The sequence below is a fragment of the Centruroides sculpturatus genome, unplaced genomic scaffold, assembly GCF_000671375.1.
Source record: "Centruroides sculpturatus isolate CEXI.00-Female unplaced genomic scaffold, Cexi_2.0 scaffold451, whole genome shotgun sequence".
Lineage (NCBI taxonomy): Eukaryota > Metazoa > Arthropoda > Arachnida > Scorpiones > Buthidae > Centruroides > Centruroides sculpturatus.
This window is the reverse complement of record NW_019384669.1, coordinates 291,750-311,978: the sequence shown is the minus strand read 5'-3', so window position 1 is coordinate 311,978 and position 20,229 is coordinate 291,750. Positions and strand designations below refer to the sequence as shown.

At 33.5% G+C, this 20,229-nt stretch overlaps 1 protein-coding gene across 2 annotated transcripts in view; it reads left to right on the top strand.

The window, feature by feature from the left end:
- The window catches only part of LOC111626678 (mitogen-activated protein kinase kinase kinase 9-like), a 98,288-nt gene that overhangs the window by 35,604 nt on the left and 42,455 nt on the right, over positions 1-20,229 (top strand). For both annotated transcript variants that reach the window (XM_023370156.1, XM_023370157.1), the window contains exons 2-3: positions 15,187-15,367; positions 19,530-19,678. In XM_023370156.1, coding sequence (XP_023225924.1) covers positions 15,187-15,367; positions 19,530-19,678 — 330 coding nt within the window. The remainder of the gene's footprint in view (positions 1-15,186; positions 15,368-19,529; positions 19,679-20,229) is intronic.

Here is a 20,229-nt window from a genome sequence, read left to right as displayed (position 1 = left end):
ATCTCAGAAGAAACGAAATTCAAGCAAACTCGTTATGATAAAATTAAATTTACATTTTATCATTTTTATTGAAACTTATTATATTATTATTCATTTTCATTGGGAAAACATTTCAAAGTGTCGTTTCAATTCTATTTATTTATTGGAGTGCTTGTGGATACACGATATTTTTTGTTTTTTTGTCTGGTGCGCGCATGAATAAATCAGAAGGTTTTCCGACGCGTGAGCTGGCCACATACAGTTGTCCATGTGAGAAGCACGGATTCTTCAAATTTAACCCACACACTCACAGCGATTGTCAGAAGTGCGATATTCCCCATTTTTATATATATTTTTATATTGTTTAATCCTTTACAATTTTAATTATTTAATTGCTCCTTCCTCTCTTCCTTGGCATGTTGTGAAATTTCTGATAGTTGGATAATAAACCATTTTATTGTAATTTGTCTTTTAAAATTATTTTGAGTCAATATTAAAATTTGGAAAAGGGGGATACCTAGATCGGTAAAATACGCGAATTTCTTCCTACAACTTCGGTTGTTGTTCGGGGTACAGTTGAGGTTTTAACGAAGTTCGAACGAATACATAATTAGCAAAAAAAAGTTGAAATAAAGTGATTAAACAAAAATTATTACAAATATTGTAAATAACAGTTCACAAATGCATATATAGAGATATTTTTTGAAGGGGGGAAATGGTCTTCACAATTTGAAATCTTTTGAACACACAGTATAAACATGCGCCATATATTGTAGGATAAATGTACTATGCCAGAAACCTTTGCGGGAGTGTATTAAAAAACTTCCCAAAGCTTCATGGCAATCGGATAAACAGTGTGGTAATGCATGAAGGACAGACAGACGAACAGACAGACAGACATACATTCATTTTTATATATATAGATAATCGTGGCTATTGTATTGTTAAAAATTATTTGTTTACTTTTTACAAACGAAATAAATATATTGAAAAATATAAAAACCAAAAAATATATACTTTAGAAGTTGATCTAGTATCAAAAACATTCAATCGTTTGATCTACATCAAACGTTTATCTAGTATCAAAAACGTTTGTGTGGTGTTTTTCTGAGGACGTTCAAAAACGTCCTCAGAAAAACACCACACAAAAATGTCAGGGCTACCAGCTAAAACACACACACCAACAAAAAAAAATATTGGAGTAGCCCAAGATATAGCCAAAGATTGCAGTGCCACAGCACTGGAGAAAATTTAAATTTGCCGACTGGAATGCTTTTAGTTAACCAACATTTCAGTTATCCGAAACGTCGGTTAACAACGCTCTACTGTAATAATTTCTTTATTTCCATTATAAGTTCATTTTTCTTAATTGTAGCAGACAATATGATTTGTAATTAAGAGAGTTTTTAATATTATATAAATTTTTAATACTTATGAAATTGATATTTTTCATCTACTCTTGTTCACTATAAATGTTTACCGAATACAATAGAATGAATTTACACTAGTGGAGCATACATTCTATACATTTAAATGTAATTATAAAACAAAGGTTCTAAACTGCAGAGTAGAATACTTCAAGCATTTAGAAAACATCCATTACTTAGAATGTCAACAAATAGAGCACTTAAAACTTATTTGAAATCAAATTAAACTACAGGTATTATAAACTTTACAAATATTACAAATTTCATATTTTTTTTTTTAGGAAGAAATAAATTGCCTAAAATAATTAAACCTCCATCCATAGTTTGAATAATTATGTCACAAAAAAAGAAACATTGCTCATTAATACGAGCAGTGTTTCTTTACAGTTAATACAATTAATAGTGGCTGAGCCTTGACACACTCACCAGTGACCATGCCCAATAATACTCAAGATGTTTTTCCCGAACCAATATGGTGCGAGGCTGCAGCGACAGATAATTAGGAGGACAGAGTGGGGCAGATACAAAGGGTACTTAGCAGGCCTCTGGGAATTGGAGGAAAGTCGTCCGCGGGAGTACTCAACGTTCATCGGCCAGCTCCAGGAGGCAGCAGACGGCAACACAAGGTACCAGTCCCTCTCCCTATGGGCAACCTCCTTGGCGGACGCCTGAGTGTAGTCTAATCAGAGCTAGGAAGAGAAGAAAGAGCATTTCGGAAGGCACGCCAACTGGGGTCCATCTTCTGGTGGAATAAATATAAACAGCATGGTACTTTACTTCGTTGGACAACTCAACAGGCACGCCGGGAGTGGTGGGGGCAGGTGTGCACATCCCCCCAACACGGTTGCCTATATACTGAGTATTTAGGAGGTTGCAGGTCCCACTCGGCCCATTGAGTTTGCATTATGTCCTTCAGACGGAGGTCACACTTACCTCTCCAGATCAGCAGGCGGAAGCGTTGGCTTCCTTTTTCAGGAGGTCCTGTCAGATTGGGACTTTTTCCCCTCTTCGGGCCCCACACCAATGACTGTGAGGGTAGAGGATGATGCCAACTTCCATATTACGGAGCTTCAGTGGGCCTTCCATGGTCTCTGAAATAAAACTCCAGGTCCGGATGGAGTGAGGGCGCAAGCCTAGAGGGCACTGCCCAAGGAGGGTCAGGCAGTCCTGCTCGGAGTTATAAATCAGATTTGGAACTCGGGACAGAGTCCAGTGGACTGGAAGCTGGCATATATAATACTGATCCTCAAACTGGGGCATCCGGCAACATCCTGCGCAGCATTTTGATTTTGATTACTTTGAATGTGGCGAAACTGTTCAAACGCTTGATTTTAACACACTTGCAAAAGGCCTTGGTGGCCTCAACCCTTTTTCATAAGAACCACTTTGGGTTTATCCCTTATCGGGGGGTAGAGGATGCCATTATTATGGTACACCACACTATAGCAGTAGTGCGTGCACAATGGAAATGGGTGTATATGGTCTCCCTAGACCTAGAGGGGGCATATATCTCAGTATACCAGCCTGGTCTGCTAGCCAAACTTGAGCAATACAGGATTTCAGGGAACACTTCGCTGGTTGTCCTCCTTCCTCCTACAACAGGAGTTCAGATAAAGTGGAAGGGAGTGAAATCCTCCCCCACCCGTTCCTCCAAGAGATACTGCAGGGGAGTGTGTTAGCACCTTCTCTGCGGAGTCTCCTTCACCCTGTACATGGCAGATCTTTGGATGGTGTTCCCAACAGATGTTACAGTAATTCTGTATGCAGATGACTTATACCTGATTGCCAGCAGCACGCAGGCTGATATGGCAAAATACAGAGCTCAAAGAGTGCTCAAACACCTGGAACATTGGGCGATGCAGTGGATTATAGCCTTTTTGGCTACTAAAAGTGCCATAATAGATTTCTCTTCAAAGCAGCATCGACCACTGGTTTCCCTTCGACTCTTCTCGGGCACCATTTCCCAGCAGACTCAATCAGGATTCTGGGGCTACATTTTACCCACACATTTACATGGAGTGCCCACAAACGGTTCTTATGGAACAAGCTTACCTGGGCAGGGTCATACCTAAGGTATTTTGCTTTCTGGCATAATGGGGTTCGCATGACAGATTTTCTTTGGCTTGTCAATACGGTCATCCTCCCGATGGCGGAGTTTGGAACGCCTCTCTTGGATGGTGTGCTGCCAACGACCATCCAAAGGATTGAGAAACCAATTCATGCGGCTCTCCGCTTGGCCCTAGGGGTCCTCATATGACACCGCTGCTATCGTTATACACAGAGACTGGGTACATTGGCCTAAAGGCAAGGTTGTACTTACGGACAGTCACTTATGCAACTAATTATATTTTGAGGGGTCAATACAGTTTCCTCTACGGGCTTTTTTTGACTGCGAAGTGCCTTGAGCACTATAATTGGCGGAGGTTCCAGGAGTCCAACGTCTCTCGGGCTCTCTCACACCTGAGGAATATAGGAATATCCAACGCCTGCATCCATCAGCAAAGACAGCTCCTGACAAAAAAGAAGATACAATGATGGTTACCCATCATTGTATCTTCTTTGTCAGATGATGAACAATGACACATGATGATACAATAATCCAATGACACATGATGAACAAAACCCTGAAGATACAATGATGGTTACCCATCATTGTATCTTNAAAACAGGTTAGTTAACCATTGTATAACTATTGTAGTAATTTACCGATGTAATAATTAAATTTACCAAATTTATAGAAATGTAAAAATCCTGAAGAGGGGTGCAAATTAAAGAAAATATTGCACCCGAAATGCATAGAAAATAAAGAATACGAATAAAAGCTTTCTATCTGATTAAATGCGGTCCAGGCAAAAAAAATGGGGGTTATTTAGGTACAATTAACCCATAAAGTTTTTTCATCAATTTTGAGGAAATATTTTTGAAAAATTGATTTTTTAAAAGTAATAAAATGTAGTTCATTGGATCAATGTAAATAGCAGCTAATAGTATTCGATTATCTAGAAAAAGACCTTTTTCATTCATTGAAGGTACAATGCCATTAAAAAAAATTACAATGACATCTTCCATATCAATTAATCCTTCACTTTTGTTCAAGTAATACACCAAGATCTTCCATTCCAACAAGAATTTACAGTGTGATAAATCCTCAGATTGTAACTTATTGATGACAGTAAAAAAGTTTTCTAATTTTATTTCTTGCACCTACCACTGGCTTTTAGTTAGTGAAACATGTCCAGATCTTCAAAAAAGTTTTTTAATCAAGCAAATAGTTTTAACTAAAAAACTAAGTTCTCTCCAGCATGTTGTTTGATTCAGAATCGCTCCTTTTCCAGCATGTCTTTGCAGAATAGCATCTGTTTTATGGGTCTTGAATTCAACAGCTATTTGCCTTAAGTTGCCAGTGAGAATAGTTGCTGAGTGACTATCTCAATCTATCTGTTATTAGTAGTTTCATAGTATGAACTACACAACATATATGTTTAATTCTAATTATTTTGTGTGATTCTTTAGCAATATCATCTAAAATTTCATTACTCTCTTGTGTTTAAGTTGTGTATGTATTAACGCACACAACTGAAACAGAAGAGTTTTTGCAGGAATATCATCATCTAATATTTATATACTTTCTTCATCAGCTTTATTTATTTTTTCAATTGTTTTAACATGTTTCAAAATCTTTTAAAACATTTTTCACTAATTTCTGAAGATACTGGTATGACGTTCCTGGATGGTCTTTACTCCCAAAATTCGAATTATAATTTAACTTTTTTATCAACACAGCTAACATCAATAGCAAAATGACTGATTCTGTAGTGTGTATGCTTTCATTTTAATAAAGACAAAACGTCTCTTATTTAATAAAATTGCCAGGACAATAATTGTAAATTCACAAAATGTATATGATATAAAAGACTATATAATGTAAAGTCTTGTGTCCTTTCTCATACCTCAAGAAATAAGTTATGTCTCTTCAGACTTTACAAAACTCTCTTTTCTTACTAACTAGTTTACGCTTACCATACAACTTCCAACATGTTGAATACTCACTCACAAATGTTTCTGGCTTCATTCACAGGTAGGTCCTCTTCAGGTGAAAGGTAAAGGTAATATATAAACTAGTTATAAACATCCTAAAAACCCAATGTATTAATCAACCAACCATCAGCCAAATTAATCGATGGCTGATGGTTGATTAATACATTGGGTTTTTAGGATGTTATATATATATATATATGTTACTGTAAATGACCGAAATTAGAGAATGTCGATATTCTCCGGTGAATGTTGACACATACAAAATATGCCAGTGAAAGACTGAATATTTGATAATATTATTATACATTCGAACAATCGCCGGTGTATGTTGACAAGCACAGATAAGCTTTGGTGGAGGTTGAAACATTGTGGAGGTCATTCACAGTAACATATACACCATGCTGTGTAAAGCAATGGCCATCTGAGTGCCTTGTTGGAGTCGGTCAATGGGCGTTAAATACAACCCCAGGTAGTACCATAGGTAACCATTAGATGGTTATATCTAAAAGTTTGTTATATCTAAGATGGTTATATCTAAAAGTATTTGGAAGGGAAGAATTGCTTGGAGGTCCTTGTGGTGTAACTGGTCAGCGCACTGCATGGTGAGCAGAGGTTGCAGACTCGACTCCTGCTCTGGGCCGATTCTTTTCTTCCAGAATATTCTAAATTTAAAATTAAATTACAATTACTATCATTAAGAGATGGTGCTTAATGTGTACCTTTAGTTGTTCTTGTCATGTAGTTTCTAATAAACTAGTTAGTATATAAAGTCCCATCCTCTTTTTTTTTTTTTTTTATTTTACATTTAGTCTTTTCAATTATCAGTCTCTTTATGCTTTATGGAAAGAGAAAGCATAAGAAGAAACTCCCAAGTTTTCTAGCTGTTTCTTTATTTAAGCCTAAAAAGGTTGGTTATGGAAAAAAAAGAAGTACAGTGGGTGATCGGTTAACAAACAGATCGCATAACGAACACTTTCGCGAAAGATTTTTATGTTCGGACAACGAACACATGATCGGATAACGAACACCCCACAGAACAAACACAAGAAGAAGCGACGTAAATTAATGAATACCGATTGGTCTTCCCTTGTCTTCGGGCAACAATTCGAAACTTTTCGGAGTGTGGGAGACGTCGACATCGACGCTCAAGCCGATATATACCGATCGGATATTATTCCTCCGAACTTTGAAACTCTTCCTTGTAATTTCAGCCTTTTATTTTTCTGACAAAACAATTATTTTATGTATTCGTGAGACTGTCGGGTAGGCACTCGTTAAGTTTTGCGTCTGTTTTTCTTTTCGAAAGGTGAGAGTATAATAGCAAAGGTAGAGAGTGGGCAGAAGATGCCTAATGTTGCTGGGCAGTATGGCGTAAACAGGTCTACAGTAGGCTGAAGTTCAATCTTATTTAAGAAACATACTGTATAATCAAGAAGACTCAAGCAGCTAAAGGAGTAACAAAAATCACATCTGAGAAATAAAGAATATCGAACAGTTCATAATGGAACACGAAATGGATCTGACGACAGAAGAACGCCAAGAACTCTTGAATGAAGAACACCAAGAAACTCGGCGAGATATGTTTTCTTCTGAAAAAGAGGATTAATGCCGATATCTTATATTAAAGATCCTTTGAAGAAGTGGGAGGATGTCAGAACAACGGTCTTAGAATGGCATCCAAACCAGGTTAAGGCTTGGGGATTTCTGCAATTGCAATGCTATTAATTACTTACGAAAAATCCTGAAGAAGAGAGAAAAGCAATCGACATTAGACAGATTCTTTAACCCTTTCAAACAGAAAAAAAACACGACTAATAAAAACGCAAGACTATGTATGTATGTATTTTTATTATCATCTATACATATAAATAAAAGTAGTAAGAAAGTATATATTTTTTTATTTTGGGGGTCTTCAGAACCAATTAATCAAATTCCCATAGAAACCTATGGTAAATCGATAATCGGTTAACGAACAATTCGGATAGCGAACAAAGTCTTGGAACGGATTATGTTCATTAACCGATCACCCACTGTACACTATTGTTCACTGCCATTTCAATAATGAGGTTTTTCAAATCTTTCTGCAGGCATTGGTTATGGTAACTTTGTTAGATGTATGAGGGGCCGTAAAATGTAAGTTGGCCTGATATGCATCTATTTATGTATGTAATCAACCAAAATATACATAATTAAATCATAGTTTTGGATCATTGCCTTATTGGTAGCATTCCTGTATACCTGCAGACACAGGATTTGATTATGGAATTCCCAAGAATTTTCTAACTTAATAGTTGTGTTTGGCTTCCAGTAGATTTCTGATTGTTTTTTAGCCCTGAAGTAGGAAAATGCTTTTATTACTATCTTTTCTTTTTCATTTACAGTTTCTAACACTAGGAAGAAAACATTGCATCTTTTTAAATTTGATGCTCTTGTAGGTGTATTTTTGTTAGAGCTTATAAAACTACTCATTTTTGTATCACATGCTTTTTCACATTCATCATCATCTATAATACACTGACACACAATATTCTCCATCTGTTGTTATTGTAAAGTGTTCAAAACAGCTGACTTTGTTGACATACTTTCTACTATTGTGAGTTTTTAGTGGGATGTTGCTTTCACTAATATAAATATAAAATATCAAATGTAAAAATTATTACAGTATATTTTAATTATTACTAATATTTGCTATGTTGTTTCTATTAGTAACTGCATTATTAATAACCACAGTACAACTGCCTTTATGGTGCAGTAAAAATTTATTTCTCAAACATTTTTGGTCTTAATCAATTTTCATCAGGAAATTACAAACTAAAAACATGAATGAAAGCCTTAATATATTCTAGAATCACTTAATTCAAATACTAACATGTTTTTTTTTGTTGTTGTTGTTGTTGTTGTTCCAAAAGTGGTTGTACTGTGCTAATTTGCTACAATGTAATATTTCTTCATTTTAATACATTTAATTAAATTTAATTATTAATTTTAATGTTTAATGTAATTTGTGGATTTTTTAAATTCATAAACAATAGGAATAAATTTCTACAAATAGCATGTGCAAGAAATGTGCATCAACAATCAAATTGATATTATTAGAATAAATTCATGTAATTTAAAATATATAAGCAAATACACCTACAACTGCTTTAAATGATCGGGCTAAATTTTGGATATATGATTATAGATTAGAAATGAATTTGGCACCAGAGTGAGGCGTTAGGCTCCATCTTGTATTAAATTTAATAATTATAATATTTAATTAATTAATTTAGATTAAACTGGAAGAAAAAAATCGGCCCAAAGCAGGACTCGAACTCGCGACTTCCACTTACCATACAGACATGTTGCCAGTTACGCTACCCAGACTTTTGGTCCTATCTTCTCTTCCAGCATATATAAGTTAGCCTGATCATTTATGACAGTTGTAGGTGTATTTGCTTAAGATATCAGGTTTTGATTGATATGTATATTTAAAATATATAAAATACAAGAAAATCCTTAGCCTATTCCAACTTCAGTGGTGATTAAAACATTTAAACAACACTTAAATCAAGTAAGGATTATTTTAATTCTTACACTTTATCATAAAATTATAGGTTATCTATCAAATGCATTTTGCCAAAAAGATGATTTTTTTGGCTTCTTTGGTTATAATACAATTCAATCTGTGTGCAATATATTTATAGTTTATAAATCTATTTTAATATGCATTAACATTAATACCATTATTTAAATTAATATTATTTATATTATCTTTATTTTTTATTGAAAAATATTGTTTAATTTTTCTTTTAATTGTATTCTTTTCTTTAAACAGAATTTTTATATTTATCAGTATTGATGTTATAATTTGCTTCATTACAATGTAAAAACCATGATGATGTCATAATACCCAATCTGATAGCTGGTTGATGCTCTTTTACTTATTTTTCACATAATATTTTCATTACTCCTATATAATATTTAGTTTGATTTTCACAAGTACAAAATATCTTTTAAACTACTCCAGCTGTTTTAAAGTTTTTTGTTTCTTTTTCATATAATAAACTTGATACTCTGTTCTTTTGAGTAGGAGCCAATGCTATGGAAAATTCATTAAATTCACTCTTATATGTTCATTTAAAACATATATATAGAAACCAGAAATATTGAGAAGACTGTTGTTTCATTTTAACTTTAAATCTATGTAAAACATATTTATCATACCATGTTTTAGAAGGTTCTTAGGATATCTATTTAAAAAATATTTATTAAATGTTTATTATATTTCATTCTCTATATTTTTTTTAATGCAGTTCTCAATACAGTAGAGCGTCGTTTATCCAAATCAATTGGGGACTGGGGTTGTTCGGATAACTTATTTTTCGGATAATTGATTATGTACGAAAAAATATATTAACCTATCTTATGTTAAAATTTTTCTTCGTTGCATGTCGCTTTGCGTTGAATTTTCATCGATGTTAAGCCTAACGTAAACTTTTTAAAATAACTAGCTTACCCGTTGCGCATTGCTGCGATCTCAGAAGAAACGAAATTCAAGCAAACTCGTTATGATAAAATTCAATTTGCATTTTATCATTTTTATTGAAATTTATTATTATTATAATATTATTATTATTAATTTTCATCGGAAAAACATTCCAAAGTGTCGTTTCAATTCTATTTATTTATTGGAGTGCTTGTGGATACACGATATTTTTTGTTTTTCCGTCTGGTGCGCGCATGAATAAATCAGAAGGTTTTCCGACGCGTGAGCTGGCCACATACAGTTGTCCATGTGAGAAGCACGGATTCTTCAAATTTAACCCACACACTCACAGCGATTGTCAGAAGTGCGATATTCCCCATTTTTATATATATTTTTATATTGTTTAATCCTTTACAATTTTAATTATTTAATTGCTCCTTCCTCTCTTCCTTGGCATGTTGTGAAATTTCTGATAGTTGGATAATAAACCATTTTATTGTAATTTGTCTTTTAAAATTATTTTGAGTCAATATTAAAATTTGGAAAAGGGGGATACCTAGATCGGTAAAATACGCGAATTTCTTCCTACAACTTCGGTTGTTGTTCGGGGTACAGTTGAGGTTTTAACGAAGTTCGAACGAATACATAATTAGCAAAAAAAAGTTGAAATAAAGTGATTAAACAAAAATTATTACAAATATTGTAAATAACAGTTCACAAATGCATATATAGAGATATTTTTTGAAGGGGGGAAATGGTCTTCACAATTTGAAATCTTTTGAACACACAGTATAAACATGCGCCATATATTGTAGGATAAATGTACTATGCCAGAAACCTTTGCGGGAGTGTATTAAAAAACTTCCCAAAGCTTCATGGCAATCGGATAAACAGTGTGGTAATGCATGAAGGACAGACAGACGAACAGACAGACAGACATACATTCATTTTTATATATATAGATAATCGTGGCTATTGTATTGTTAAAAATTATTTGTTTACTTTTTACAAACGAAATAAATATATTGAAAAATATAAAAACCAAAAAATATATACTTTAGAAGTTGATCTAGTATCAAAAACATTCAATCGTTTGATCTACATCAAACGTTTATCTAGTATCAAAAACGTTTGTGTGGTGTTTTTCTGAGGACGTTCAAAAACGTCCTCAGAAAAACACCACACAAAAATGTCAGGGCTACCAGCTAAAACACACACACCAACAAAAAAAAATATTGGAGTAGCCCAAGATATAGCCAAAGATTGCAGTGCCACAGCACTGGAGAAAATTTAAATTTGCCGACTGGAATGCTTTTAGTTAACCAACATTTCAGTTATCCGAAACGTCGGTTAACAACGCTCTACTGTAATAATTTCTTTATTTCCATTATAAGTTCATTTTTCTTAATTGTAGCAGACAATATGATTTGTAATTAAGAGAGTTTTTAATATTATATAAATTTTTAATACTTATGAAATTGATATTTTTCATCTACTCTTGTTCACTATAAATGTTTACCGAATACAATAGAATGAATTTACACTAGTGGAGCATACATTCTATACATTTAAATGTAATTATAAAACAAAGGTTCTAAACTGCAGAGTAGAATACTTCAAGCATTTAGAAAACATCCATTACTTAGAATGTCAACAAATAGAGCACTTAAAACTTATTTGAAATCAAATTAAACTACAGGTATTATAAACTTTACAAATATTACAAATTTCATATTTTTTTTTTTAGGAAGAAATAAATTGCCTAAAATAATTAAACCTCCATCCATAGTTTGAATAATTATGTCACAAAAAAAGAAACATTGCTCATTAATACGAGCAGTGTTTCTTTACAGTTAATACAATTAATAGTGGCTGAGCCTTGACACACTCACCAGTGACCATGCCCAATAATACTCAAGATGTTTTTCCCGAACCAATATGGTGCGAGGCTGCAGCGACAGATAATTAGGAGGACAGAGTGGGGCAGATACAAAGGGTACTTAGCAGGCCTCTGGGAATTGGAGGAAAGTCGTCCGCGGGAGTACTCAACGTTCATCGGCCAGCTCCAGGAGGCAGCAGACGGCAACACAAGGTACCAGTCCCTCTCCCTATGGGCAACCTCCTTGGCGGACGCCTGAGTGTAGTCTAATCAGAGCTAGGAAGAGAAGAAAGAGCATTTCGGAAGGCACGCCAACTGGGGTCCATCTTCTGGTGGAATAAATATAAACAGCATGGTACTTTACTTCGTTGGACAACTCAACAGGCACGCCGGGAGTGGTGGGGGCAGGTGTGCACATCCCCCCAACACGGTTGCCTATATACTGAGTATTTAGGAGGTTGCAGGTCCCACTCGGCCCATTGAGTTTGCATTATGTCCTTCAGACGGAGGTCACACTTACCTCTCCAGATCAGCAGGCGGAAGCGTTGGCTTCCTTTTTCAGGAGGTCCTGTCAGATTGGGACTTTTTCCCCTCTTCGGGCCCCACACCAATGACTGTGAGGGTAGAGGATGATGCCAACTTCCATATTACGGAGCTTCAGTGGGCCTTCCATGGTCTCTGAAATAAAACTCCAGGTCCGGATGGAGTGAGGGCGCAAGCCTAGAGGGCACTGCCCAAGGAGGGTCAGGCAGTCCTGCTCGGAGTTATAAATCAGATTTGGAACTCGGGACAGAGTCCAGTGGACTGGAAGCTGGCATATATAATACTGATCCTCAAACTGGGGCATCCGGCAACATCCTGCGCAGCATTTTGATTTTGATTACTTTGAATGTGGCGAAACTGTTCAAACGCTTGATTTTAACACACTTGCAAAAGGCCTTGGTGGCCTCAACCCTTTTTCATAAGAACCACTTTGGGTTTATCCCTTATCGGGGGGTAGAGGATGCCATTATTATGGTACACCACACTATAGCAGTAGTGCGTGCACAATGGAAATGGGTGTATATGGTCTCCCTAGACCTAGAGGGGGCATATATCTCAGTATACCAGCCTGGTCTGCTAGCCAAACTTGAGCAATACAGGATTTCAGGGAACACTTCGCTGGTTGTCCTCCTTCCTCCTACAACAGGAGTTCAGATAAAGTGGAAGGGAGTGAAATCCTCCCCCACCCGTTCCTCCAAGAGATACTGCAGGGGAGTGTGTTAGCACCTCCCCTGCGGAGTCTCCTTCACCCTGTACATGGCAGATCTTTGGATGGTGTTCCCAACAGATGTTACAGTAATTCTGTATGCAGATGACTTATACCTGATTGCCAGCAGCACGCAGGCTGATATGGCAAAATACAGAGCTCAAAGAGTGCTCAAACACCTGGAACATTGGGCGATGCAGTGGATTATAGCCTTTTTGGCTACTAAAAGTGCCATAATAGATTTCTCTTCAAAGCAGCATCGACCACTGGTTTCCCTTCGACTCTTCTCGGGCACCATTTCCCAGCAGACTCAATCAGGATTCTGGGGCTACATTTTACCCACACATTTACATGGAGTGCCCACAAACGGTTCTTATGGAACAAGCTTACCTGGGCAGGGTCATACCTAAGGTATTTTGCTTTCTGGCATAATGGGGTTCGCATGACAGATTTTCTTTGGCTTGTCAATACGGTCATCCTCCCGATGGCGGAGTTTGGAACGCCTCTCTTGGATGGTGTGCTGCCAACGACCATCCAAAGGATTGAGAAACCAATTCATGCGGCTCTCCGCTTGGCCCTAGGGGTCCTCATATGACACCGCTGCTATCGTTATACACAGAGACTGGGTACATTGGCCTAAAGGCAAGGTTGTACTTACGGACAGTCACTTATGCAACTAATTATATTTTGAGGGGTCAATACAGTTTCCTCTACGGGCTTTTTTTGACTGCGAAGTGCCTTGAGCACTATAATTGGCGGAGGTTCCAGGAGTCCAACGTCTCTCGGGCTCTCTCACACCTGAGGAATATAGGAATATCCAACGCCTGCATCCATCAGCAAAGACAGCTCCTGACAAAAAAGAAGATACAATGATGGTTACCCATCATTGTATCTTCTTTGTCAGATGATGAACAATGACACATGATGATACAATAATCCAATGACACATGATGAACAAAACCCTGAAGATACAATGATGGTTACCCATCATTGTATCTTCTTTTTTGTTCATCATGTGTCATTGGATTATCCCTTTTACACCTTTTATACCCCTTTTACATTTTTTACACACTCACATTTTCAATGCATTATTAATTTTAAGGAATGTAAGTAAATTCTCTAAAGCACATTTCATAGAGGATTTGCAAATTTCAATCTTTTCTAGAGTTCTTAAATACCAATAATGTATTAACATTATGTACCAATGTATTATTTTAGCTTTATTCCATTGGACTTTATACCTGGTTCTGATGCAAAGATAGCTAAATTCATTAGACATAGTCCCTTATTTACAATGTACACATGTTTTTTCATCTTGATGATTAAATTATTTGTTATTATGACAGTACTTTCTTGGAATCTCATATCTGTTGTCATATATTGGTATGCTGTTTGTGTCTGGCCTCTCTGCTGGTTTTAGATTGTCCATGTTGTTATGGATCAGTTGAAAAATTGTCAGGGTTTTTTTCATAAACAATGTTATATCTTGTTACCTTTATTATTACTTTATGTATATCGCTCAGCTACCTGTTATATCTGGATCAAAATGAAAAAAAAATGTCACTTCAAAAGTTTCCCAAAGTTTCTGTTAGTTGATAAAAAAAAATTCACTTCATGCTTTCCTATTTGAACTTGTCATGTGATACTATGACATTGTTAAGTGTGTGTGGTGCATGAGACTTCATCTCACAGGAGTTTGACATTCTGCTGTTTTTCTTGAAGTGTGCTTTGTGACTCAATTTTGTGCTGAATGTCAAAATAAGTAGACTAGGGTTTTTATTGCCAGTATTATATTTTTATCGCCACTTTAATAAAAATATTTCCCAGTGGTGATTTTGGTGCTTGTCAACATGATTCTTGAAAGCATAGAGCATAAATGTGAGTGAAGTATATTCGTGCGAAACATCTGGCCATTTAAAGATTTACACTTATATTTAGGACTACATTATTTATTTGCATTTAATGTATGTATGTATATAGTAGAAATCAGGACAAAGTTTAGACTTACTGTGACTCTAAACTATAAGAGACACTTTTTTTTCTGTCAAATAGTAATAAAGAAATAAATATTTTGTTATGGATTATAAGAAAATTAATTCATACATGGTATTTTTGAAATAAATAGTAATATAAAATATAATTTCAGTATTACTTAGTGAACCTATGGAAAATGGTGCCTTGAAGAATAAAACTTTAAAGATAACAGATTTTGGTTTGGCCCGTGAACTCTATAAGACGACTAGAATGTCTGCAGCTGGTACTTATGCTTGGATGGCTCCAGAAGTGATCAAATCATCTACATTTTCTAAAGCTAGTGATGTTTGGAGGTAATGTTTTAATTTCATATTTGTTTTTAAATAGGTATACAAAATTTTCAAAATACTACTAGATTGTGCTGAAATTATTTATCTTTATAAAAATAATTAGATAGCTGCTTTTCAAAATTTTTAAATATTAGAAAATTCCATTAAAGTAAGTTTTCATAAATTATTAAAATGAACCAAACCTTGGCGTCATCGTGCACCATTATGTAAGAATGTAATTCTGTATTTCTTGTTTAAGGGAACTGAAGGTAAAGAATGTTTGGCTATTTTGCTGAAGATCTAAGAAGAATGCTACCATTTTAAATTACTGTAATTATGCTAATTATTATCTCAGAATGTTGTAATGTATATTAACCACTCAGCAGTGAAGGATGGATATATCCGTCCAGGGTGATAGTGTGCAGTGGTGAAGGACGGATATGTTTGTTAAATTCTTTTCGGGGTATCGCGTGGAAATGCGTGGAAAAATACTTTAAAAATTTCCTATGTTTATTCTCCACTACTGGGGGTAGAACCATACCTGACTAGTCCAAATGTGAAGCTTGGACAGTTTTTCGATGTTTAACCAATTGTCCAAACTTTACATTTGGCAGTTACATTTTCTCAATGTGTACACCTTGTGTTACATGCACATATCTAGCCAATACTCAAATTCTTCCTACACTCACTACAGCATATCTGTTGTCACTTCTCTTGTAGCAGCTGAATTCTATAACTCCTAGAAAGCTTTCTAGATAGAGTCGATAACAAGACATTTGAATGAAAATGGAAGAAGAAAATTGGACAGTTACTCTGTTGATTAGTATATGTTGCTTACTTCTTAGATAATAATTAACATAATTACAGTAATGTAAAATGGTAGCATTCATTTTAGAAGACTGTATACTTCAAGAAGTTTATTGTGTTGCACCTTTTTGCAAAGTTGAATTTAAAAAAAATTGTTTTTGAAGTTTGTTAAACAAGTAAATCACAGATTTATATTTATATAATGAACTAGCTGTTACCTGCAACTTTGCCCATGGGGGTTTTGCAAGCAAACCCCATTTATATTCAGTATTTCAACAATCATAGTAATTATTATATAACACCTACCGCTAAGAATGATGAGAATTGCTGAGAATCAAACAAACTGTTTTCAATTTGATCAATTTTCTGGAACATTTACAATCATTCTATAATTGAACCAATATGCAATAACAAATTCAAATTTAAAACAGTTTGAACATTTGGTTAAAAAATCGAAATGTATAAAAATATTTATAACAATGTCTGAAATGTTAGCAATTTAATACACCTAAGTACTCAATGAAGACTAAATGTAGTTGAAAATAAAAAATCGCATCTAAAATAGTACAGTAGAAGCCATTCTTCAGGTTAAGCCTTAATCCTCTCCCTTTCCTCCCACGGGGGAATTTTGAAAAATCTCTTCTTAATGTGTGTTTTCATGACGTACCCTAACTATGTACCAAATTTCCTCTTTAGGTTCAGCGATTTGCTCTGGGCAATGATGAATCAGTCAGTCAGTCAGTCAGGACAAGTAATTTTATATATTTAGATTGGAATATAGTATATATTCTAGAAATCTGAAAATAAAATAATCTTTCATATTTCGTTAGAAATAAAGAATAAAATGATTTAAAGAATTAAGAACTGCATATCTGCAAGATTCTTTTTGATATGTAAAAAGATATCATTATAATCTCTAATTATAATAAAAATATCAAAATAGTAAATAATATCAAGAATGTAACTAATTTTAATTAAATATTAACATTTATCATATTAATAATTTATATTCCAGTAAATGCTTTATATGTTTTTATTTGCAAATTTTGTCTATTTGTAGTTTTGTTTTCTGCTATTTTACATATTTGCGAAACTGGAATTTGCTTATTTGTGAAAGAATTAACAAAATAAATGAAATAATGGATAAAGAGATAATTAAACAAGTTTCAGTAATTCTGCTTTTTATCTTAAAGTTGTTTTACTAGATTTTGTTGATCATTAGACTTCATTAACAAACAGGAAGCCACTTTGTTTACTTCCAGCAAAAATTTTAATAAACAAAAATGTTGAAAGGAAATCTTGTCTGCTTTTCTCATTTCTTAGGAGCTAGTGTATTGTTGAATTCCTTTTATAGCATAATTGCATGTTTTTTGCTTTGACTCTTGCCCTGTAGATGATATTGAATTTGGGTTAAAAAGGATGATAGCTTTCTCACCATTTTCTCTATTTTTTATTTCTTTCATTTTCACAATTATGCCTGGAATAGATATGCATACAGTTCCTGGAATTCATAAAATACCAATACAGTATGAGATTTGACACCAAACAGGAATATATTGAAGCAACTTCTCGATCCCTTATAGCATGCATGGGACCAACATGAATTGATGTCACGAGAGGAATCCATACGACACGTCGGTCACTTATATGGCAGATCTATGTGACACCTTCATTGTCAGACCAGTAGGAGAAATCTCTGACTTGAAGCATTTAGGGCAACTTGAAATATATTTATCTGATGAAAAAGCCAAATGCATTAATATGAAAATCTTTAAGAACATTTCTATGGCCTGTAAATCAGTTTTTGAGATGACTTTTATAATCTTGTTTACCTTACTTTAGCATCTATTTTAACTTTACTTGTTCTTCTAGTAACTGTAGTTATCACACACTGCATAGTTTATAAAATAAACTAAAATAAAAAATAATCATTTAAATATTTTATTTTGTTATTAGTTTTTGGCAGTTATAGATTCTATTTTTGAATATATTATACATACATTCAAAAATTTGAATTTGATCTTTATTCTGATTGTTTATTCCTATTGCATTAAATAGGTTGAAAATGTTTGTTATTAAATAATTTTGCTGGAATTAAGAAGATTGTTTTAATTTTATTTGGCTTTTATAATTATCATACTTTCCAATTGAAAATTGTCTAATACTGAAATTATAACATAGAAAAGGTTACTATGTAGTATGGATGCTGTATAATACAGTTATATGTAAAATCACTCTAATCCGTATCAGTTGATTTTCTCACAGCACCTCCAAGTTATTACTTAAGACTTTATTGTAGTATATTCTTAAATAGATTATACATAATATGTATTTCAGGCTGTTGTAAATTCATAGCCCCTCTTCAGTGCTATTAAAAACAATGAAATGGTTATTAGACTTGACACTATTACGATCACAAAAATCTTTACATTTTGATTCGTGTTGGTTGATTTTCTCACGGCAACTCCAACATATTTACTTACATGTCTTTAAGAGAGAGAAACAATTTTTAAAACTCCGGTACATATGCAATGTTCTCATATAAATACCATTATAAAACCTTCTATATTTTAATTTTTGAAGTTAGACTATTTACAAAAACATATTAATATTTTCGAGGTGGAAAAGGATCATTGTGTGAAAAGGATTTAATGATAGACTCGAAAATATTAATATGTTTTTGTAAATAGTCTAACTTCAAAAATTAAAATATTGTGATATAGTTTATAATAAAGTTTTTTACCCATTTATTAAAAATTTTTTAAAGGTTTTATAAAAATTGTACCAAAGTTATTACTTATTAATTAAATTTAGATAATTTTTGATCTTAAATGAGATTTAAATTTTCAACTCTTTTTGAAATGTGAATTGAAAATACATTTTATGCTGTAGAAATAATATGAAAAAGTTTTTTGATAGTAAATTTATTTAAACAAATATTAAAATTTAAAAAATTCTTATATATATCTTATTACTTATTTAAATTTTAAGCTTTTTTTTAATTAAGGAAATTTATAAAAATTGTAATTAATAAATTAAAAAGCCTACATTAGAAAAGTCCCTTCTAATTTAGAAAAGATGAATTAAAACTTGGATATTAGTCTTAATAGCAGGTCTCCAGATGCAGAATTATCTCTTGACATTAAGGATATGAAAAATGTTGTTGTGGAATGTAAAAAAGGCGGCAAACAACTGAATATCTCGGATCAGCAGAGAGAGGAAAAACAAAGTTAATGATAAATTCAATAATGATAGTGATTTAATTTAAAAGCACATGCTAAAAAGTAAAATTGATTACTTTTTTATATCATTATGTGATTTCAGTTTGATTTCTTAAATGTTTTTGAAAATATATTTTAATATATTTTCTTCTTTATAGTTATGGTGTATTGCTATGGGAACTTCTAACAGGAGAAACTCCGTATAAGGGCATAGATGCATTAGCAGTAGCTTATGGTGTTGCAGTCAACAAATTAACTCTTCCTATTCCTTCCACTTGTCCTACCCCATTTTCATGCCTTATGGAAGGTTTGTATATACAATTAACAAAATCTTTAATATAATAACTACAATAAATAAGATAAATTTTAATTTATATATGTGTTACAATAAATCCTGACCTAATACAGTAATCTTTCCACTTATGTGATTAGTTTGTTCTATGAAAACTGCCTAAATGGAATCATGGAGTTGTGGCACAAAATACATAACTTCACTTTAATGCTTAATAACATGGGACCTGTAAGTTACAGAATAATAAACCCTATAAGTAAAATGAAGTATATTTAATAAGCTTTTAGAATTTATAACTTATTTTATTCCTATTGATATATTTGTACAAATATTTTGTTTATAATAGAAGGTTATTTGCATTTTGACACAACAGAGATGTTAAACTGTTTTATTTCCCACATCATAAGATCTAAAGATATTTCTTATGAATTAATATATTATATGTTAAATACAACATAATATGTAGAAAAAAATACAAGCATTGTAATATATAAAAACACTACTGTCATTTCAAGATAAATGTACAGACACATTTATGTTAATATCTCAGAACTGTAGCTTCACTG